The following is a 24,261-nucleotide window of genomic DNA, read 5'->3' on the forward strand; positions in this document are numbered from 1 at the left end:
TCAGCGTCAGTTCGGCCAAACTGCCGTGGCCGATCTGAAGAGCAGCTTCCCATTTCAGTGCTAGCATGTCATTTGTCTCCAAGGTTCCAAGCCTAATAGGCATGTGTGACAGATGATCCTAAACCTTCTGCTTTTTTTGGAGCGGTCCTGGGTGGGGATAAGAGTGCGCACACCTGAAATCACTTAATAGCTTTGAGGATCGGAGCTTTGCCATCATTTAATGCATGGGTCTCATGAAGCTTTTTCACAGGACACAGACCTGGTGCCTAAATAGGGGCGGTAAGGGATTGAACCATTTAGAAGTTTTAAATTTGTCTCTAAAAATGGTGCGCTCTGCTTTCGACGGGTGAGCACGACGAGCATCAAAATATACTTACATTCGACCTTGTTCATTTAGACTCATCTGGGACAGCAGCATTAAGGGAAGTTGCATTGTAGTTAGGAGGGGCTGAGTTATACTGCGGCCACAAAAACCCCCGCAACCCGGGACTTTAAAACAACAAGGGTGTGTGTGTTTCGCCGTCATGCTGCCTGCATACCTGTGGGGACTCAGCTGCGGTCCCTCTGCTCCTGGTTATCCTCATTCAGTTCTCTGGCCATGCAGCCTCCACCCCGGGGATCATCGCTGGCGGGAGGATCGAATAGGGGGACCGCACACTGGCTCCGCAAAGCCTCTGCCCAGAAGCGGTATTTCACTCTCACTTTTTATTGGCCGCAGTTAATCATGTGGCCAAGGCTAACTCACTTGGCTTGGACATCTGAGTCATAGGCGGGGGTTTTCAAAGTGAGGGGCTCAGAACAATTTATTGGGAAATAGAAGCAAACACTAGAAATACATATATTTTATCCCATTCTTTTAAATCTTCTATGTTTGTGTTTTTTAGTAAGCATACTATGGTAGTAAAATGGAACATGTATAATTTATTAAAAATATCAGATGTATTAGGGGTGGTCAAGTTTTGTTTTTGTTTTTTTTCTTACCAAGTGTTCAATCAAAAAAGGTCATAGTTTATGTAACAGATACGGATCTGCAATGAACACGTTGTATTTAGAAACTGGGTCTAGTCACCTCACACCTGTCTGAATGGCTGTTATCAAACAGACGAATAACAAATGCTGGTTAGAGGATGTGGAGGAAAAGGAACCCTTGTGCACTCTTGGTGAGAATATAAACTGGTGCAGCCGCTATGGAAACGGTATGGAGGTTCCTCAAAAAATTAAAAATAGAGCCACCATATGATCCAGCAAGTCCACTACTGGCTTTCCGGCAAAAGGAAAGAAAAACACTAATTTGCAAAGATAGATGCACCCCTGTGTTCACTGCAGCGTTATTTACAGTAGCCAAGATGGGGAAACAACGCAGGTGTCCATCAAATGATGAATGGATAAAGAAGATGTGACATACACACACACAATGGAATACTACTCAGCCATAAAAAAGAATGAATCTTGTCATTTGTTACAACTTGGATGGACCTAGAGGGTATTACATTAAGTGAAATAAATCAGAGAAAGACAAATGCTGCCTGATTTCATTTATATGTGGAATCTAAGAAACAAAAACCAACCAACCCAAAACAAAACCTAGATTCACAGATACAGAGAACAGACTGGTGTTTGCCAGAGGGAAGGGGGCGGGGGGGAGGGGAGGTTGGTGGAGGGGATTAAGAGCTACAGACCTCTAGTTATAAAATAAGTAGGCCATGGGGATATAACATGCGGCATGGGGAATAGAGTTCAATCATATTGTAGGACCTCTGTAAGGTGACAGATGGTGACTAGACTTATTTGGTGGTCACTTCACAATGTCTACAAATGTCAAGTCACTAACCATGTTGCATACCAGATGCTAACATGATACTGTATGTCAATTATGCTTATGAATAAAATAAAATAAAATAAAATAAAATAAAATAAAATAAAATAAAATAAAATAAAATAAAATAAAATAAAATAAAATAAAATAAAATAAAATAAAATAAAATAAAATAAAATAAAATAAAATAAAATAAAATAAAATAAAATAAAATAAAATAAAAATAAAATAAAATAAAAAAAGAGTCCCAATTATGACCAGGGGTAGAACTTTGGTATAAAGCATTATAAGGAGTCCTGGAGGAGTTAGGGTGGCCTAGTCTCACCTCGTCCCTCGAGCATAGCAGGTGAATACCAAATCATTTCAAACACCAAGAAATCAGTCTGAATGCTGAGAGAACTACACAACTAGAGAGAGAAAAGAAGCCACGTCACGGGAGAGTTCAAATTAAAAACTTGCGGGGCACCTGGGTGGTTCAGTCGGTTAAACGTTGACTTCACTCACGTCATGATCTCGGGGTTCACTAGTTCGAGCCGCGCGTCGGGCTCTGTGCTGACAGCTCAGAGCCTGGAGCCTGCTGCACATTCTGTGTCTCCCTCTCTCTCTGCCCCTTCCCCTGTCACACTCCGTCTGTCTGTCTCTCTCACTCTCAAAAATAAATAAAACGTTAAACAAATTTGTTTTAAATAAAACAAATCAAAACTTGAAAAGAAGAAAAGAGTTACAAGGGGAAAAAAGGCACATGTTTTTTAGGCAAATTAGGTAAAATATAGGCTCTTGAAGTTTCCCAGCATCCTCTTCAGGGTCATCGGAAGTTGCTTTCTTCCTGATCAAACTTGCCTTTCCTGACGGAGTAGCATTTGAGATAAGTAATAGATGAGACCCATTTCATTGTTTCTCTGTTTCCTTTGTCCATCCGGAGATGGCACACCGAACTGCGCGTGTGGGCCAGGCACCGGGCTGAGTGCTCGCGTGTCCTCGTGCCATTAATCCTCACCACGACCCCCTGAGAAGCTCTCGCTGTGCCCATTTTCTGGAAGAGGACGCTGAGGCCTAGAGAGGCCGTGCGGCATGCCGAGACGGCGCAGCCAGCGAGGGGCAGAGCCCGCGGCCGACGTGCTCCCCGGGAACTCGGAAACAGTCTGGAATGAGCTCTCAGAACGCTGGTACCCCGCGTCACCAGGTGCCTGCCTGCGTTACGAGGCAGGACACGGGCAGGCCCTCCTACGTGTGAGCCATGCTGTGGGAGGAAGGTGCCAGTAACCGTCAGAGCGTCACCTCCCCTCGGTGCCGCCTATGGGTAGCCCAGCACCCAGGCTGTGGGCTGATAACCGCACCGGGGCTGGCCTGATGGCAGTGACTCCTAGCATGAAAGTGTCCTTGTGGCAGACATAAGAGCCCACCTTAATCTGCACAAGCGTTTTCTCACTTCTCTGCCATCTTTTTCTTTAAAAAAAAAAAAAATTTTTTTTTAAACGTTTATTTATTTTTGAGAGACAGAGCAAGAGCCGGGAAGGGGCAGAGAGAGAGGGAGACACAGAATCCGAAGCAGGCTCCAGGCTCTGAGCTGTCAGCACAGAGCCCGACGCGGGGCTCGAATTCACAAGACGGCGAGATCATGACCTGAGCCGAAGTCGGACACTCAACCGACTGAGCCATCCAGGCGCCCCTGCCATCTTTTCTTTTACCTTTTCCTCCTCCCCTACCTTCCTCCCAGCATCTCTGCCAGCCTTCCACCCATTTCTCTGACTTGTCTTCCTTTGTGTCTTCCCACTTTCCTTCTCTTTCCACCACGGGAGTGGCACTTCCTCTCCCTTTCCCCAAAATGATCTGTAATGGAGTTTTGTCAGATGTCAGTTAAAGCAACTGAGAGCAATGAAAAAAAACCCGCCAGGGAGCAAAGGAGCAGTAATGGAGAGTTCCCGATGGGAGCGGCGGTCGGCATTTCAGTCCGGGAAGAGGGGTGTGCTGCTGTGCCCCCGGCCGAGGGAGGGGTGGATCCTGGGTTTGAAGAGAACCCAAGGGAGAGAGGCCTGCATGCGGGCGGCTTCACAGGCATGCCTGTGTCTGCCTGACAGCTTTCACGAAGTTTTCTTTGCGGGTAGATAACAGCCTAGGAGAGAAACGTTAGGAGGCATACATAAACATGAGCACAAGAGGCAGCGAACAGGTGTTGTACCGGGAGCAGATTGCAGGCGGCGGGCCTTTGTCCTGGCTTCTTTGTCTAACAGCAAGGAGTTGAGGTTTCAAGAGGGCGGGTCTGAGGAAATGCCTTCCCCGGACTCCTTAACTGCTGGTGAGCTGCAGCTGAGCCCAGATGGAACTGTCGCCTGCTCTCGTCCCAAATTTTGTTGTTCTGAAGTCGAACGTGGGTTGCCCTGAACAAATGTATTCGCATCGAAAGGGGAGGTGCTCTGCGCCCTGGCAGGATTGGTGACTAAGCCATGGGAGTAAAGCTGAGGATGCTTCTAGAGCTTTTCAACCAAGAGGCGGCAAAGACAGACTCCATTTGGCCCGCGTGACCCTGCGATTGTTACAAATGCTTTATCACAGCTTGAGTACAAACATATTTTTTTCGGTGAAATAGATCCTGAAATATATTACAGAGTTATATTCGTTTCCTAGCGCTATGATCGCATTAAGGTACCCAAAATGTGGCTTGAAACAACACAAAATTATTCTCTCATAGTTCAGAGGCCAGAAGTCGGAAAGCAGAGTGTCACCAGGGCCTGGCTCCCACTGCGGCTCCGGGCAGAGCCTTCCTGGCCGCTCCCTAGCTTCTGGTGGCACCCGCAGCCCTCAGCACGCTTAGGCTTGCGGCCACACCACTCTGATCTCCGCCTCTGTCTTTAACGCGGAATTCTCTGTGTGTCTGTGTCTTTCCTCCTCTTCCTATAAGGACACCAGTTGTATTGGATTTGGAGTCACCTTAATGGCCTCATCTTAACTGGATCACAGCCTCAAGACCTCCTTTCTAAAGAAGGTCACCTTTGCGAGTATCGGGGGTTAGGACTCCAGCATATCTTTTGAGGGGACACGTAGCAATAGCATTCCATAGAGTAATGGAATTTGCGTACTCTTTGGTGTCAAAGAGAGTTGGTGTGGCACAGTAATTAGAATACCAAATGGGGAAGAGGAAAGTAGGTTTCCTGTTCCAATGCTGAGTGTGCCAAGCATTTCCGGAGGTGAACCTAAATGAGCTCAGAAAGACAAATCGGTTGTGGGCTGGGCATGGGATGAGTGACGGTTAAGTAAGGAGACCATTTGATTTTACTTTACCAGTATGGTACCAGAATAACTCTGTTTTGCACTCGAGAGTAAAAAGCCTAATGGATTTTTAGCCTTGATTCGGACTAGACTTTATAAGACATTTCTAAAGGATAGAAAACTCGAAACTGAGGCTTGCATGGCATTGCCAGATACATACCTGGTCTCCCCAAGATCTGTTCCAGTTCTGGCTCACTCGTTTCTTGAGGTGTCAGTCATGATTTTGGAGCAGTAGTGAATGGGGGGGGGGCGGTAATGAGAGAGAGTGGCTGAGAGATTCGAGGACAAGGCTTTTGCAAAAATTTGTGACTCAAACACCTGGAAATTAATACCATTGAAAGTTCAACCGCCTTATTTAGAACATTTCAGGAACAAAATGAGCATCCTTCTAGATCCTTGGAAAATGTATATTTGAATGGAATTTATCTGTGTTGAAACCAGGAGTAAAGCTGGTTTTGTTTTTACAGTTGGTGGATATTTACCCTTTTCATCCCATCAAGTTTGTTTAGGAAGGCCTCTCTTCTTGAGATCCTCAGTTGGAAGGAAAATGCAAAGCTGGGAAATGTCACAGCCGCCACAGGCTTTGCATGAAAAGAACAGTGTGGACAGCAGAAGAGAATTAGTACGTGTGACACAAGACTGGCCCGAGAAGAAAACTCCCATCCCATGCCCAGCCCCCAAATGATGTCTCTTTTGAGCTTACTCATGTCCTACTTCACAAATATTTGATACACCCAGAGTCAGAACTAGAGACTTGGCTGACTCTTTCCCATTTGGGTGTTACTAACATGTCCCTGCCAACTCTCCTTTATATCAGAGTTGACTGCAGTTATCCTCAGGATACATAACAGGTACATCCCTGCATGGCCTTTTCCAGAAGCACTAGAACATGCACGTCATGCAGAATTTAATTGAAAATAACCACTTTGCTTTTGCTTGTTTCCATATGTAATATGTGACTAATTGAAATGCCCTCATAGGTCATTCGAGGCAAGATATGGGGAAATCACAAAATGAAATATCTTCTCTCTAAGGAGGGAAAAACGGAGGGAGTTCTTTTGGAATATCCAGACTCTATATCCTGAGAAGATTAAAGTCTGGTAAAAAAGCTTTTGGTTTCCTTAAACCTATTATTATGGGTTGAATTGTGCCCCCCACCCCAAACTCACATGCTTCATTCTAACACCCAGTACTTCAGAACGTGACCTTGTTTGGAGACACAATCTTTACAGAGCTAATCAAGTTACAGTAAGGTCATCAGGGTGGGTCCTAATCCAACATGACTGGTGTCCTTATAAAAAGGGAAATTTGGACACAGAGACATGCATGGAGGGAAGAGGGAGTGAAGACACACAGGGAGAACACAGCCTCCTATAGACCATGAAGAGCCTTGGAACGGATTCTGGGAACGAGTCCTCGGAAGGAACTGAACCTACCAACACCTTGATCTTGACCTCCAGCCTCTAGAACTGTGAGAGAACAAATTCCTGTTGCTTCAGCCACCCAGTCTGTGGTCCTGTCTTACAGCAGCCCCAGGAAACTAATACTCTAATGTTCAGGAGTTTAGGGGTTTTTTTTGTTCCTTGTTTTTTTACTAACAAGAGTGTTGATTAATGCAACTATTGTTTTAAAAAGGAGTTTTTGAGTTCGTTTTCTCCTTTCATGGATTCCGCCAATTTCCTAGAGAAAGAAACTGGAAAGTATGTGTGTCTTAATGGCATCATTCTTTCCTTCACCAGAATTATATTGGATTCCTAATTTCCAGATTGCCTGTAAACACCTGGTAACATGGCCTCCACATAATCCATTCGTGGACTACAGTACTCACCTGCTGCCGTGAAAGGCTGGTTCATCTATCACGGTTTATGGCTTTGTTCAGGCAATATGGTAGAGTCACAGCAAGGTGAATGTGAGAGAGGCTCAAAGCTGTTATAGGTGAGGTTAGCAACTTCCAAAAAGAAGTAAGTCTGAACCTGAGATGGGCCGATTTCGACACATCACGAGCCCGTAGGAAGACAGATGAGGAGAATTTGCAAATGGCGAGGACAGGATGCTTTCTCAATTGAAGGGCTCCAGCTTCTGGTAGAATTTGTAGATTCAAGGCAGATGACGTAAAGGATTTTGAGAGTCCTGAAGAGAATCACATTTCTTGGAAAAGCAAGAGGGTAACTTGGTGCGTTTGCTTCTCTTCCCGGGAAAGCACCCCTTCTTTCTCTCCTCCTGACACTGTGGGAAAAGACGGCCATTGGCTTGTATCCAGCCAGGCCCAGTAGCTCTTTCTCTGTTTTCCTTCTCTAGGATCAATCCCTTAATTGTGTTTATCATCATTTTATGCTTGACTTTTCCCCATGACTCATACTTTCCTCATACTATTCGACAACGTCTGTGCCCCCAAGGATTTCTTTATTTGCCATCTGCTCTACTTTCTACACCGTTTCTCCTGGGAAACAGCTTTACCCACACGGACTCCATTTCCATCTAGGTGTTGGTGATGGTCCTTAAGGTCAATATCTCCAGTCACGATCTCTCGCTCATTCTCCTGTCCTGGTTTTTTTCTCAGTACATATAGAACGTTTCCTCTATGTTGTTATCAATGCCTACAATGAAATCTGTCCAAAATAGAGCTCTTCCAGCCGGACTCTCCCCTCAAAATCAAGGACACCTTTCCTTCCTCCGTCTCTTTGGGATGTGAACTTTTGATTTTAGTCTTTTCCCCTTTTGGTATCTTTGTCAGTGGTCCTGCTGATCTTTGTTTAGCAATCTCTGGTGTGCGCGTGAGCTGATCCAGGGTCACCCTGCCCTCTTCCCCCTCTGACTAATCCTGTGCCAGGTTAGCGCACCTTGTTGGAATCCATTCTCTTTTCAAGATGGTGTATCCTCATTCAAGACTCAACTGAGCAAATGGGAAGTAGATGCTGATGGTCAGTGACCAGAGACTCCTGACACTTTAGTTTGGGTAAATTAAGGAATTCCTTGCCTCAGAGTTGCAGCGTGAAGAGTTCAACACTGAATATCTCCACTTGGGCACCTTGCCAGTGCTGTAGCTCCACTTGTGGAAAACCTGTTCTGTTATCCCATCCCCCGCCCCCGAGACAGACAGCTTTGCTTCCACTCCCTGTCTTTCCTGCCACGGCCGTGGAACCCTGCTCCTTTGAGTCCCCCAGACATATTTGATTTCTCTCTCCTTTGCCCTTACATCCCACCTTTCAGTGTGTCTTGTCTTTTCTTCTCCACAAAGCCTTGTGTTTCTGCTACCTCCTTTCTGTTTCCTCAGACAGTCCCTTAGTCCAGATCCTCATTGCCTCACCCCTGGACTGCCGTGACAGCCCAGATCATCTCGCTCCAGACCAGTGCTCTGCCCACTGGGGCCACTCTGCATCGGACAAGTGAGGTTTACCTCTTTAATGATGTACACTTATTTTATTTGACCAATTTTGACTGGTTGTGTTTCTCGGATGTTATGGGAACCAGACGATGCAGAAATGGTAGATGGCTTAGGATGATCACTGTCGTGGGTGCCCATGATTTTAGCAGGTGGTGCGCAGTCGGGGGTGCCCCATACTTTACATCTGTTGCTTCTCCCATATCAGCTTTTATTTCTCCTTGCCTGTTGGACCCGTCTCCTTGTTTGGAACTTCTAGTCTGAGAACCTGAAGAGTGAAAAAGAATGGTTAATAGCATGAGTTGAGAGTCAGGCAGATATCAGATCAAATCCCAGCCCTGCTCGTAGTAGCAAAGTGACCTTGGACAAACAAGATCATGTCCCCAGACTCCATTAACTCATCTGTAAAACAGGGAAAATGCACTTTACAGTTGTGGGGTGTAAGCACCCGGGGTCTGACACAGAGAGCAAAGTCAATGATAGTCCCTCTGCAACTTGTTAATTGTGTTAGAGGACAGTCAGTAAGGCCGGGTGAAGGCTAAAGGTTGGATGGGAGTGGCTTTAGTGGTCGGGCTCCACCCCAGCCTTACTGAGTATTCAAAACTTACTTCTGAAAGACTGAGTTAGAAGATGACAGTTCTGGGTGGGTAGGTATTGGTACACACGGTTGTTTATTCGTTTAGCATTTGTTGTTGTTTTCCTATGTAAAATGCCCCTACATTGTCATCTCCAAGCAAATCCTAAACTTCCTGAGGGCATAGGGCCATAGTGCCGGCTGCTCCCCACAGTTTGCTTACGCCAGTTAGCAGGACCTGGAACATTTCAAAGATACCCCCTCTCTCTAATCTCAGCTCAAGTCTTAGCTCCTCTAAACTCCTGTCATGTTTAGCTTGACTAGTTACTCAAAGTTGCCTAGAATTGCCTGTTGTTTTTTAATTTGCAGTGAACTTGACAAACCCATGAGATTTTAGGCTCCTTTAGGCAATGCTGATGTGTTAGATGTCTTTGTGTTTCCTTCTGTGCCCAGCCCCAGCCTTTTTTATATAGAGGACCCTTAATGCAGTCAGTAGTATTGTTATTGTCATTATTGACAAAAGAATTCTGTCGAGTGTATGTTTGCTTCTCAACTGTGCTCTGATGGAGTAGACTGTATATTTAACGTTACACCACTAGAGGATAAACCGACTTTGATTGAAAACAATGTAAAAGCCCCACAGGCATTTAGTGTACACTATTTTGGAAATATATCATTTAAAATTGGCTAATCTGAAATTATCTTTGCACTAGTTGTGAAATATAAACTTGATAAGCAGGGAGACTATCATTAAAATTGTATGAATATGGTTTTGCGTGTCCATGAAGACATTTTTTTCCTAGGACTTTTCAAGCCCCGAGGCGTCCAATTATCATGTTGTACAGGGTGATGTTTTTCAGATTAACCCTAGATGTTGAAAAATATCCATTCAGGTGCTTATTTCTAGCATTCGTATATTTTTGACATTTCTTTTGAAATATTCTAGAACTGGACGATATCTTCATGTAATAATTTGATTTATGATACAGATACGGCATCCCGTCGGGTATGGGAATTAATCCTTCCTTTAAGTTCCTGATTGCTCCTATCAAACACTCATTACTCAGCAGAAGTGTGTGTCAGAGAATTTGGGGAAGTGGGGACGTGTATACCTTCTACACCAAGGTGCTCACGATTGTGGTGCTCACGATTGTGTTCTCACGAATAATGTAACTGGATTCTGTGTGGTAATCTATTTCACATCTGCCAAACCACAATTAAACCTTATTCACTGCGGGAAATGGTGCCATTATTTTACTTACAATTCCTTCTCTCAAGCTTTGGTAGAATTCAGTGAAGTTGAATTCAATTTAATTTCTTTTTAAATCATAGTTGAACCCTCACTCATCCCCATGGTTTCACCAGAGTCTGATCTTCCAGTAGATAATTTTGGGGTGGTGAAATGGAAAGGAAATGTACTCAGATGTGAAGCAACTTTTCAGTTCTTCTAGTTGTGAAATAAAAAATTATGAAGAAACTAAGCAACTAAGCAGGGGGAGAAAAAAGAACTAAATGAACCAGTCCTTTAATGAATGACATTTAAAAAATCTTGTGCACTAATCCTTCAGGAAAATGAGGAAGATATTTAGCTATTCTTATTTTTAGGTGGAAAAATTACTCTTAATCCTAGAAAACGGAATTTATCAATAAACCATTAAGACAGAGACAAAGAGGCACATAGAATTGTTTTGGTTGGAATGTCTAGGGTCAGGGCCTGATTTTTCCGCTTAATCCTGGGAGCCTAAACCCATCAATTGTCTTCCTAGCTTTCAAACTAGGACCTTTGTGAGAATGGATTGGAAAGAGTAACTCTGGACTGTCCCAGACAAAGTCGGACGTGTGCTTACCCTATCCATAGTACATCTGGCCCAGAGCCTAGTGGGTACTTGAGATTTTAAAATCTGGAGAATCATGGTAATCCTGAGGAATAGCATTTGAGGCCCCAGGCGCGATGAAGGGCATTGTTAGCCACGCGCATCTCCTCTCTGGTCCTGGGCATCTGTCACCAGAGGTAGCCAGCAATGATTTCCACAATTTTATGACCCTTGGCTGTCATCCCAATAACAAATAAGTCATAAGCCATCCTCTTCCCCTCTGTAAATTTCCACTTCTACACTCTGGCTTTTCTACAAAATGTTTTTGAAACAGTGAAAATAGAGAAAAGAGCCACTTCTCCCTTATGTAACATCAGCAACTTTCTTCCAATGCCATGCGACCCTTCCCTCCCCAAGTACTTGAGCGTTGAGGAATGAGGGGCACATGAGGTAGCAAAGGACAAAGGAAATGCTTTGCCTCCAGTAGATAAGTTACTAAAAGTCGAGGGACTGGTTATTTCTACATAGTGGACAACATCTAGGACAATATGAATATTTAGTACTAGTGACTATAGAAAACAACATTTTCAGTATTACAACAGAATTAGAGGGAGGTTGACTTGAACAGAAAGAGCAATGGGGAAAAAATAGGTAAAGTGTAGAATCTGAATAAGCAAGCCAAAATGGTCTTGCCGGGCAGAAAGATGTATATGGAGGTGTAGTCATTTTGCATAGGTAGATATTGGAGTTCAGGATCCAAACAGGAAGGGAAGCCTTTCTTAGATCTATGGGATCAGGATGAAGGTGGGGCTCCGAGCAGGTGCTGGGTGTCAGGCTGAGGCTGCTTGTGGACAGTCAGAGCATGTCCAGACTGAAAGTACCGATAGACTGTGAGTGCTGACATCAGGGCAGGAGCTGCCCAACCCCTGCCTCGTTTTTTTTTAAAAAAGCCTTGGTATGGGTGGGAAGATAGCGACAGGTTTGTCTTTACTTTCCGGGGGATGGCCAGGTCCCATAGGTGCCCATGACTGGTCATTGCTCTATGGCTAGAGAGCTAAGCTCTCCTGGAGGTCTGGCCAGTTAGAGTGCTTTTATTCCATCAACTGAGTGCCTGCCATGGATAATATAAACTGTAGCTCTTGGATCCAGAATATAAGCTGGTTATGGAAACATGACCTAAATGTGTAACAAGTGAAATAGCACAAAAAATAAGTAATTCAGCTCAACAAGACAAGATTTTGCAAGGCAGAGGTACAATTTGTGGCCAAATGGATAGTGCATATGGTAAGTGCTGTAGGGGAAGAGATTCGGGAATGATCACTGTGGGTTGGTGAGGTCTGGGAAGAGGAGGGATCCGAATTGTCTTGTCTTTGAATAACTTCAGAGAAACAGTGAAGGCGTGCCAGATGAGGGAATGGGGATAGGAGTGTGGAGGTAGGACATGTAGAGACATTCTAGAAACAGTGATAGAACTGCTTAATTGAAGTTGGGGGTTGAGGATAGTTCTTCGTTGGAGATGAAACCAAGAAGGTAATTGAAATTGAATGTGATAGTGTTAAGTGAAAGAGTCCTCAGCTTTATCTTGTAGACACTAAGAAGACACTGAAAGTTTTTGGACAGGGGAGTAATGTGCCTAGAATTATTCTAGGAAGATTAATCTGGTGACTGAATATGGACAAGTTAGAGGAAAAGACTTCTCAGGTAGACCAGATGTTGGCATTTGCCCTAGTCCTATTAGCAAGTGATAAATAAATGCTTTAATCATGGAAGTGGCAGCCAGAATGGAAATAAAGAGATGGCTACAAAAGACATTTTGAAAGAAAGAGAAATGGTTGTCCATGGATAAAAGAAGACTCATCAAAGGTAAATCCACATTTTCGGAACCAAGTGACTAGAAGAATATTCTATGAACAGAAAGGGGGATGTTAGAAAGGGGCATGAGATGGCTAAAGTTTTAGGAGAAGATAAGGAATTCAGCTTTGGGAGATAGTCTTTGACGTTGCAGGAGGCAGAACTTCCTAATGGAAGATAAGAGGGAGAACCTGGCCTGAGATAAATGGTGGGAGTCGCCTGCATAAAAATGACAGCTCAAACTGTTTGAATGAATATCTTCCAGAGAGAACAGAGTCAAAATGTTGGAAATTTTAAAGGAGGAAGAGGAAAAGGAACCACCCAGGCACACAGTGTGCAATCAGACACTGGAGGAGGAGATTACAGATTCTCATAAGCACAGATAAGAGCATCGAGAAGGAAGTTGTGGTCAGCATATCAGATGTTGCAGGGAGGTCAAGGAGAATAGGGGCTGAAAAGGGGCCATTGGTTTAGGCAATTAGGAAGTCATTTACCTTTAAGACCTTGCAGAACACAGCCCTGTAGTGTGTGGATGTGCGGGATGGGGGCGTAGACTAAGGAGAGAGCCTTGAAGAAAAGGGAGCATAAACCACTGATGACAGGTGAGAAGGAAAAAATTAAAGGGGGAGAGTATGGCTGTTACTCTTCTTACCTTCTAAGTTGGGAATGTGTGACACGGTGACACAGGAAGGCAGAAAAAGATTAAGTCATTGATTTGCTTGGCAAAACTTTATTAAATACCTACTAAGGACCTGGATCTAATTAACAAGCAGAAATTGAAAGCTCTGGGAGAGGGAGAGGACAGTGGAGGGAACTGGAGAGGAGGAATCATGAGAATGAAAGGAGATTTGGGGGTTGGAAATGAGAGACACAGCTTCCTCTGAGACCGGGGAGAAAGCAGAAAGGATGGGGGCTGGATGTAGATTCAGGAATGTTCTGAAATGAAGAGAATAAAGGTGGAAAGCAAGACTGCAGGTGTTGGGCTCCTGGACAAGTGGAAGGTATCTGCTGGGAGGGAGGGTGGCTAGGGTGACAGGTGACAGGGTGTGAAGGAAAATGTTTAATGACCACTCTAGGTTAATGCGAGGGGTCTGAGACAGGAACACAAGGATGGCTAGACAACAGCAGTCCTTGATGGAAATCCCACTGTCCTTGTGCTTCTATGAGAAATGGTTATGGCGTATCTGGGTGGCTCAGTTGAACGTCCACCTTGATTTTGGCTCAGGTCATGATCTCACAGTTGTGAGACTGAGCCCCACATTGGCCTCCACGCTGGTCATGGAGTCTGCTTGGGATTCTCTCTCTCTCCTCTTCCCCTCTCCCCTGCTCTCTCTCTCTCTCTCTCTCTCTCAAAAAAATGAATGTTTATCAACTACAGTTAGATGATGAGCAGTGTTTGTTTTCACTTTCACTGTTAAGAACTTACCTTCCTCAATTCGTTGCCTTATTTTTCCTTGATACTTTTCTATGATTTTTGTTTGTTTTTAGAATCACCAAAATTCTAAATTGTGCAACTATTCCAGAGTTATAGTCTAATAGATTTCTGAGGTTATCTAAATTGTGGCTGAGATGTTGGTACGAAAGAACAGTACTTTATGGATAAATTTATGGATAGATGAATTCAGCAGGAAAAGTTAGTGAGTAGAGCCCATAAATGGTGCTACCCACTCCTCCCCCCCCCCACAAAAAAAGTAAAGGTTTCAATGATATAAAACAAAATAAATGACAAAATGTTTTATTTAGACCATCTAAATGAAAGCATCAGACTAACTGCTGATCTACTCAGCCCTAGAGAATTCATTTAAGATGACTAAGATCCCAGGGGGTAATTACGATTCATCCAGAAGCTACCGGATCATGAGTGGCGCCATGCCTGGACCCGTAGAGGAAGATGTTTCTTCTAACGAGTTAACCCAACAGGGTCTGTGACAAGGAGTAGCAGACCATGTGGGACAATTAAGTCTAACAGTTACCTGGGCCCCCTGATACAGTCCTCGGTTTTAGTAGGATTGCAACCCAGCGAGAATTGGGGAAGAATCTGTTTCTATCACAAACAGTATTTATAAAAACAAGTAAGTCACGCACAAAGTCCTGATATTCCAACTCTGTATCTGAGTCTTGATTGTATTCCTGACTGACTCTACAATTCTCTCCCTCCCCACCCCCCACGGGGGCAGGCGGAACACGAACTCCTCGGCCCCACGAACTGAGTGACCAGAATGTGCTTCCCCGGGGTGGGGGGGGTGGATAGATTCACTTTCCCAACCTTGCTTTGAAGTGGGAGGAAAATATTCTCTAGGACCCGAGCCACCGGTCACAACTGAGATGAATCTGCTGAGCTCGTCCGTTTCGGGGCGACTAAAATATGTGTCTTTCCCTTTCTTTTCCTCCTAGGTATGGCCTCACATGTGCAAGTCTTCTCCCCTCACACCCTTCAATCAAGTGCCTTCTGTAGTGTGAAGAAACTGAAAGTGGAGCCGAGTTCCGCCTGGGACATGACTGGGTACGGCTCCCACAGCAAAGTGTACAGCCAGAGCAAGAACATCCCGCCTTCTCAGCCAGCCACCACAACCGTCAGCACCTCCTTGCCGATCCCAAACCCAAGCCTACCTTACGAGCAGACCATCATCTTCCCAGGAAGCACCGGGCACATAGTCGTAACATCAGCAAGTAGCACTTCTGTCACCGGGCAAGTCCTCGGCGGACCACACAACCTGATGCGTCGCAGCACTGTGAGCCTTCTCGATACCTACCAAAAATGTGGACTCAAGCGTAAGAGTGAGGAGATTGAGAACACGAGCAGCGTGCAGATCATAGAAGAGCATCCACCCATGATTCAGAATAACGCCAGTGGGGCCACTGTAGCCACTGCCACCACATCGACTGCCACCTCCAAAAACAGTGGCTCCAACAGCGAGGGTGATTACCAGCTGGTCCAGCATGAGGTGCTGTGTTCCATGACCAACACTTATGAAGTTTTAGAATTCCTGGGCCGAGGGACGTTTGGGCAAGTGGTCAAGTGCTGGAAACGGGGCACCAATGAGATCGTGGCCATCAAAATCCTGAAGAACCACCCGTCATATGCCCGGCAGGGTCAGATCGAGGTGAGCATCCTGGCCCGCTTGAGCACAGAGAGCGCCGACGACTACAACTTTGTCCGTGCCTACGAGTGTTTCCAGCACAAGAACCACACGTGCTTGGTCTTTGAGATGTTGGAGCAGAACCTCTATGACTTTCTGAAGCAGAACAAGTTCAGCCCCTTGCCCCTCAAGTACATCCGCCCAGTCCTCCAGCAGGTAGCCACAGCCCTGATGAAGCTGAAAAGCCTCGGTCTCATCCATGCCGACCTCAAACCGGAAAACATCATGCTGGTAGATCCGTCTAGGCAGCCGTACAGAGTGAAGGTCATCGACTTCGGTTCAGCCAGTCACGTGTCCAAGGCTGTGTGTTCCACCTACCTGCAGTCCAGATACTACAGGTAAGGCCACTCACACAGAGACGAAATGGCGAGGGCCCGGCGGGGCTCACGGAGCGTGGGCGGTGGCGGCCACTGTGGGAGAAGCCAAATTACGTGCCCACGGTTGTTGCCCTCAAGTGATCTTAGTTTAGTCAGAAAACGAGGACACGTGCACGTGGAAATGATGGTCAGAGGCCATGCGAGACCGGAGCCAAGTAGGCTCCTCGGCATAGACCTTCGGAGTCAGAAGGGAATCCCTGGAGGCTGGGGTGAAGGGCACCGCCGGGCAGTTAGGTCCTCGTGGGTGAGAAGGATCCAGGCCTGGACGGGGCGGGCACTACCGGAGTTACTGTTGCAGGAAGCCTCCAGACTTGCACGGGAGATGAGGAGGACCCCGCCCGCACAGCGGGGCACCTGGGTGGTGGCAGATGTGATTGAAAGGATAAACTGGGGTGTTGGGGTCTGAAATACCAGACCAAGGGGCCACAGCTGCATCCTTAAACATGGAGCAAGCACTGAGGCGGGTGAACGGGGTGAAAGGACGAAGGTGAGGCGGGGAGAATGACTTTTCTGTCCCCAGGGAGGAGGCGGGGCAGGAGGGTGAGGTGTGGCCCAGGGGCCAGTCAGCTCATGCCTGGTGGGAGCTCCAGGTTTGGAGCCCTGGATGGGGAGTGTGGCGTTTGCATTCCTTCTGTCAGTCAGCAAGGATTGACTGCCCTTCCAGCGCGTGCCAGGCACATTGCTGGGCCCCGGGGTACAGCACAACACCCCGGCCAGACCCTCTGGAGTCTCTGGCATACTTGTTCCCAGCCCTGGCCCGTGTGTTACAGTCACCTGCGGGGGGGGGGGGGGGGGGTGTAAGGAGTGGAGTTGAAAAATAAGCCGGGTGGGGTCCTAATTCCCACGAGCTGAATCAGCCTCTCTGGGTGTGGGGTCGTGCACGGATGTTATTTTAACAGCTTTTCTGGGGATCCCAGCACAGCAGCTAAGGTTGGAAACAGCAGCTCTGGTGGGTCCCCGGATGAGAGAGCCAGGGTTGAACCGGATAGCCCCTCTCGCTGAGCTGTGTGGCGTGGGCTTGTTGCCTTGTTTCTCCGTGCCTTCACTTCCTTGCCCACCAGCTGGGGAAGTCCGGTCACCGGCCTCGGGCTTGCTGGGACGATGCGCCCTGGTGACGCTCACTGTCACCACGCCCGAGTGCCTCGCTCACTGTCCAGCTCGTGGTCGGCGTGTGAGGAGCGGGAAGGAACGGGAGGCAGGAGAGTCCGTTCTGGGGAGACCGTGATGGGCGGTGTTTGAGGTGACGGTGAGCAGGCCCGCGAGGGTGGAAGTCGGCGAGGCGTGAAGCTGAGCTGCCGTGAGAAGCCGTGGGCCTACCCACATTTAAGAGGTTGCCGTGTAGGCCATAAAACCGAAGTCCCAAGACTCGTGTGTGCCTGAGCCCTTCTGCCCTGATGCTCGCGGCCACAGAGAAAGGCTGCGAAATGTGCCAGAGGCGCGTGGGCCCCTCGGACTGGTCACCCATCCCCGAGGCCCCCCCATGCCCCGTTTACCGCCCTCAGCCTGCAGGCCTCCGCAGATAACCTCACACCTCCTTCCCTGGGAGGTCTGAGCCTACAGGTCGTGTCCCCGCCCCTTCGTCATCCAGTGGGGCCTCACCGGCCTCTGGGCCCCACCCCTGCTGTGTCTCGGGCGGGGGGGGGGGGGGGGGGGGGGGGGCCTGCCCCGCCCTCCCCTTTAGGAGGCTGGGCCACAGCCGCTCTTCAGGCTCTACCCCAGTCCTTCCCCAAGTGTTCCTTTCCCACTCCGTCCAGATGCACCGACACACCATCTCCCCGGCCCAAGAGGAGCCTCTGCTGACCTCCGCTCCTGGCCTCCCTGCCTCCCTGCCAGTTCCGGGAGGGACGGTTCTACTGCTCACGTGCTTGCAGTTTGCTGTCTGTCCGTCTGCTCTGGAGCCACGTGGAGAGGGAAACCATGAGCCGCGCCGTGGCCAAGGGGGAGTCAGGGCCTGAGCTTGGAGGCTGCGGGATAGGGCCCTGCGTGAACCCCCAGGGAAGGGTTGAAGGACAAGGACGTGTGGCGGTGAGACAGCTGACGCATGTTCTCTTTAGAAAGTGCCCTTCTTCCAGGGGTAGCTCTGGGCGGCGTGATCGCCCTGTCACCTTCGCAGGTCTGGTTGAGGAATAGCTGGTATTCGGGCTTTTATTACTCAGTTACCCTAAATTGCCATTCAGCGAACAGGTACCAGTGTTATTTGCCTTTACTAGAAAGTGAACATGGCGACTTATAAAAGGACCTTTAAAAACTGTTCAAAAGGCAATGCAGAAGTGCCCGGGTGGCTCAGTCGGTTGAGCATCCAACTCTTGATTTCGGCTCAGGTCATGATCCCAGGGTTGTGGGACTGATTGTTGTTGTTGTTGTTGTTGTTGTTGTTGTTTTTCTTCTTTTTTTTTTTTTTTTTTAAAAAAGGCAATGCATACAAGTTGTCAGAGTACAACTTGATGGATCCAGTAACTTTGACTTTGGGATTCTTTATGTCCTCACATCTGACCATCTTGTGCCTGTCCCTTTCCCACCAGATGGTCTCTGCAGTTTACTTTGCTTTTGTGTCTGCACCTGGGGCCTGGGACCCAGCTCAGGGCATCTGGTGGGCGTGGAAGGCTTCTTTGCAGACAGTCCCAAGGCTCTCTTTAGCTCCCCCCTCCCCAACTTCCACCTCTGGCCCCTGCACCCCCATTACTCTTGGAAGGTCCTCCACCTGGGTGTGATGTGACTCCTTTTCTTTGGTCCTTAGATGACTGTTAACCAAAATTCTGAGCAGGCTGACCTCTTCCTCCTCAGGGTCACTTTGGCCAAAAAGCTTGCTTCGGGTCCTTATAGTGACTTTCTGCGCCCAGCTCTGGATTCAAGGGCACAGTCAACATGAAAGCCAGCCCAGTTTGAGCCCGATATTCTGTTCCTTCCCCAGGCCTCATCTGAATCCCAGAGTAGTTGGCAACCATCGAGAGCAATCCAGGTGTTTGAGGACAGTCTTCAGCTCTATCTGTGTTAGTCCTAGCTCTGAGGGACAGCCAACTCCAGGCCACATTTATCTAGTTGATTTTCCCAATTGCATTGCCTCTTATGGGGACTGGGGATGGAAAGAAAATCTGCAATTGTCCATTGTTAATCTGAGAAGGAAGACATTTACAGCCACAGCTTGAGAGAATGTGTCTGTTTGAGCTGCCTGGGATAAGGAAGTCAGCACACTGCATCTGTCCTTCTGTGGATCCCTTGGTTCCCTCAGCATCCCCCTATATCTATGCTGGGTACATTATCCCCTGGGGATCTCTCCCTTTCTTTTTTTCTTTTTTTTTTTTTTAACGTTTATTTATTACTGAGAGACAAGAGAGAGACAGAGCATGAGCATGGGAGGGGCAGAGAGAGGGGGAGACACAGAATCCGAAGCAGGCTCCAGACTCTTAGCTGTTAGTACAGAGTCCAACGTGGGGCTCAAACCCACAAACAGTGAGATCATGACCTGAGCCGAAGTCAGACACTTAACCGACTGAGCCACCCAGGCGCCCCCCTCCCTTTCAAAGAGGAGGACACTTGCATGCCCTTCCTTATTTTACTTTAATTTTTTTAATGTTTATTTTTGAGAGAGAGACAGAGTGTGAATGGGGGAGGGGAAGAGAGAGAGGGACACACAGTTTTCGAAGCAGGCTTAGGCTCTGAGCTGTCAGCACAGAGCCTGACACAGGGCTCGAACTCACGAACCGTGAGATCTGACCTGAGCCGAAGTTGGGCGCTTAAGCCTGTCCCTCCTTATTTTAAATGGGACAGTATTAAATATCATCTTATTCCCTTGCCCGACGTGTGATGTGGAAACAGTATGACATAGACGTTCCTGTCCTCGGCCCAAGGTACCTGGAAAAGTAGGTGGTGTTATGGGGAGGGAGCTCTGGCATTTGGGTGGCCGAGGTTGGGGGCATATTACTGCAGTGGCAAGCTCAACTCTGAGTTTTTCAGGAAACAGAGGCTCCTTTTTTTAGTTTTTTATATCTGATGCATGAGTATCCCCTTCCTACTTGACCTTCCAACTTGAAGGTCTGTTACATAGTTAACTGCCAAATCCCGTTGCTTCTCAAACTGTATTGTGCATAAGAATCACCAGGAGAGCTTGTTAAGAACACATTTCTACCAAGGTCCTGCCCCATACCCACCAAATCAGAATTCCAGAGGAGCGCCTCCAGAGAGAGTCTCCACCCCCCCCACCTCACCCCCCCCCCCCCCCCACGCACACATACTTCACTGTACACAGTTGGGGGTGAGCTTGTGCAGGTGGCCTCAGGTCCACTCCAAGAAATACTGCTAGGGAGAAAGATTTCCTTAATGGTCTCGCTTTTCACATGCTCACACCCTAAGAAATGGAGTCGTAGGTAACTTACTTTTGTTACCTCACCTTGGAAGTCTCTGCCATTTCCTTATTTGATCTACATCCATACCAGTTTTTGTGGGGCTTGTTTGCTTTTTTGTTGTTGTTGTTTTCTGGTGGAGGGAAAGCCAATGGTAAATCGACATGGGGGTATTTCCACTATAGGCGTGATCAGCAAACTAAAAACAGGACCAAATATTAAGCTCTACTCTCAGGAAAAACAAAGGGAAAGACATGCCATTCAGGCAAAGGATAGTCAGTGATTAAGCTGTGTGGATTTCTTTTTGTTTCTGGCAATTCAGAACACTCCGTCTAGACTTAATTTGGAACACTTAAGACCGTTACTAAAACCTCAAAAAAACAATGGGCATAAAAATCCAGGACATAAAAAATGGCCAGATAATCTCCTTCTTTAGAATAATCTAACCTTTTTTTTGGTCTGATTCTTTTGGTTGCAGAGTCTGTCTTCAGATTGGTTACATGGTTGTTTTAGGTGGGGTGAAGGTCTATTTTAATTCAGTTCCATTCATCTGCCATTCACTAGGTACCTACTGTGCATCCTGTGGTAGACCTACTAAAGGGAACGAGGTAAGGAGAGATCACTCATCTGGAGGAGTTTATGGTGTCTCTGAGGTGATCACTGGACACAAACGAATCACCCGGAGTGTAATTCCGATGTTTTGCTATTGCCAGTGTTTGATCACTCTGCAGATACTCATTGAGCCTGGAGGGAGCAAATCATGAGCAAACCAGTTAAAGAAATTCAAAGTCAGTGAAAGAATTTGCAAGATGGGCTAACAGGGAAGATTTATAGAGCAAGAGCTGTATCAGAGGAATGTTGAGGTGGGTCTTACAGGAAATGAGAGATGGGGTAGGGGAGCCTGAGAGGCACCAGGATTGGCATAAATGAGGGAAGATGGTCACATCTGGAAGGAGCTGAAGGCTTGAGTCGGAAAGTAAGGGTTAGGGGAATCAGGCTGATCGTGGACATTAACATAGGCATATGGGGCTGGGATTTAACAACAGAGTAATTGAACGAAGTTAAGGATGTTAATGAAGTTATTCAACGGGAATGGCAAAGAAAAACAGAGTGGGGGAAACGCAGAGGTTAGGAGACAGTACTAGTTGTTTAGGAATAAGCCCTGGATTATGATGCCTCCCCCCATCCCCCCCCCCCCCCCCCAGTATAAATGTGAACACTTTTAGTGCATTTAACTTTCCACGTACTGTGACTGCATAATTGGCCTAGAGGGGATAGTTTTCTATCCGTTTGTTTTGCTTTCTTTTGTTTATTGACTTTGCTTTCTCTAAGGCACAATTCCGAAGCTCTCGTCTCTTTGGAACCTGGTTTCAAATCCCACCCCTGCTATTGAGTGATAGGCTCTGGAAGGGTCAGGAGGCTTCCACCCCTCTCCTGGCCCTGTGTGTCCCCAGCTCACTGTGTTCTACTGAGTCACTGATAGAACGTCAACGGAGCCATCCACACTCTTGCATCTGGACCCCATTATGACCAGGGCCTGTGTTTGGCCGTATGGTGGGTCAGCGTCGGTGGTTTTGTCTGTGGCCCTGGGACTGTTTTCTCTCCTGTGGATTGAGTTTGGCCTTCTTACCCCAAACTGGGAGCCCTCCATGATCGCCTCTCTATCAGGAGGGGACACGGCACATTCTAAAACGCCATACTCTGAGTCACTTCAGAAGAGGGGCATAGCTTCATAAAGCCATAAACGTAAGTAGTTTCAAAAATTACGTAACTTGTACAGATAATAAAGTATAAAAGATGCCTGACTAGAAGTTAGGTTTGATTGAAGAGTGTAGAAACCAATCACATTGCAGGCATTGGCTTTTTAAATGAGTCTTTTGTTACTAGCAGATAACAACAGGACAAGGCTCCAGTTTGAGGGTATTAAGTGAAATACTCAACCCATTGACAATCCCATCCACCCAGGGAGACGGCCATAAATACGTGAAAGCTTTTAGGGCTGCAGCTTGTCTGAGAAGTAACCAGTAAGTTGTCCAGCTGGTAGGTTATCTTCAATTTCCCTTTACTCATCTCTGGGACCTTGAACCGTACAGTGAAATAATTTGAAATTAAAATTTTCTTACTGGAAAGCTCAAGTGGGAAGCTTCGTGTGTGCTCGACTACATCGGCCCAAGTGCCCTTCCCTTCTACGCGCACCCGCGTATGCAAGTGTTCGTGCACACCAGCTGCGTGCCACAGCGTAAACCCGTGCGTGGCGTTTGCAGACAAAGGTGTCCTTGTGGCGCCTTGGTGGCAGAAGCTGACACGTGGCTGCAGCAGAGATGCCAACGGGCACAGGTGTCCCCCACACCACCTCAGGGAAGGACACACACGGACACATGCAGCGGACAGGCACGTACGTGCAAAGACACACACGCACACCTTCAAAGACCGTGAAATAACCTGCACCTTCACGGACCACACGGGCAAAGCCGAGCAACCCTAGAGATTGAGCAGCGTTAATGCCCCGGAAACTTGGCCCAGCTTCCTGCCTTGCTGCAGGGATACCAACTACGTGTCCCGAAACCTGAGGACAGTGGGCCAGACCGCTTTGGGGCTGGGCCCCAACCACTTTGGGCCTCGAGGCATAAGCCTGTTGTTTCCAAAGTGTAATCTAAGGATCCTCCTGCCCCAGAACCACCCAAGTACTTCTCAAAAATGGAGATTCCTGAGGCGCCTGCGTGGCTCAGTTGGTTAAGCATCCAGCTTCTGCTCAGGTCATGATCTCACGGTAGGTGAGTTTGAGCCCCGTTATCAGGCTGTCTGCTCTCAGCACAGAGCCCGCTTTGGATCCTGTGTCCCCCTGTCTCTCTGCCCCTCCCCTGCTCACATTCTCTCTCTGTCTCTCTCTCTCTCTCTCTCTCTCTTTCCCTCTGCCTCTCTCTCTCTCAGAAATAAGTAAGACATTTGAAAAAATTAAAAAATAATAAAAATAAGATGGAGATTCCTGAGTTGCAAAGCAAATCTAATGAACAGGCTCTCTGGGGGTGGGGCCAGGTGACATACATTTAAACAAGCTCTATAGCTAATTCTGCTGTTAAAACATTAATGAGGTATGACTGGCATACAGAAAGCTGTGCATATTTAACGTGTGCAACGTAATGGGTTTGGAGATAAGTATGCACCGTGAAACCGTCACCACAGTCTGCCGTAAATGGATCCATCACGTCCAGAAGTTGCCTTCCACCTGCTGTTCATCACCATCACCATCCCCACCACCATCATCATTTTATCCTCTGAGGACTGTTCCTCTGGGTGGCAGGGGTTCCAAAATCTCTCACCCCTTGCCTACCCCCCAGCGGGCATACCGTGTGCCCGGTTGAGATGGGAGAACAGGGCCGCCGGTGACGGCCTGACATCGAGCTGTTGATCCTTCACCTGTGATCAAACCCCTTTGCTTGTGATCAAACCCCTTATGTCCCAGTGGTGGTGACAGTGAAGATCCAAAAGTAGTTGGTGAGGTAGGAGACGTGTGTGTTGGTGAACTGGCAGGTGGGTGGTTAGGAGGAGGTGGGTTGGTCGGGTGAGGTGAGAAAGCAGATGAGCGGCAGAGGAGATGATGCGAGTTACTCTCTTCATGCTTTACAATAGATGTAGCATTTACCGCGCTGTAGCTGCTGGGCTCTCCCTCGAGCCACAGCGGGTTTGGAGCTATAATCCT

The 24,261-nt window shown here is 47.3% G+C and overlaps 1 protein-coding gene across 8 annotated transcripts in view; it reads left to right on the plus strand.

Moving 5' to 3' along the window:
- HIPK2 (homeodomain interacting protein kinase 2) overlaps window positions 1-24,261 on the plus strand; it is a 180,280-nt gene that overhangs the window by 44,637 nt on the left and 111,382 nt on the right. For all 8 annotated transcript variants that reach the window (XM_053218009.1, XM_053218008.1, XM_027075587.2 and 5 more), the window contains exon 2: window positions 15,099-16,182. In XM_053218009.1, the coding sequence (XP_053073984.1) occupies window positions 15,099-16,182 (1,084 nt within the window). The remainder of the gene's footprint in view (window positions 1-15,098; window positions 16,183-24,261) is intronic.

Source organism: Acinonyx jubatus, chromosome A2 (genome assembly GCF_027475565.1).
Source record: "Acinonyx jubatus isolate Ajub_Pintada_27869175 chromosome A2, VMU_Ajub_asm_v1.0, whole genome shotgun sequence".
Classification (NCBI taxonomy): domain Eukaryota; kingdom Metazoa; phylum Chordata; class Mammalia; order Carnivora; family Felidae; genus Acinonyx; species Acinonyx jubatus.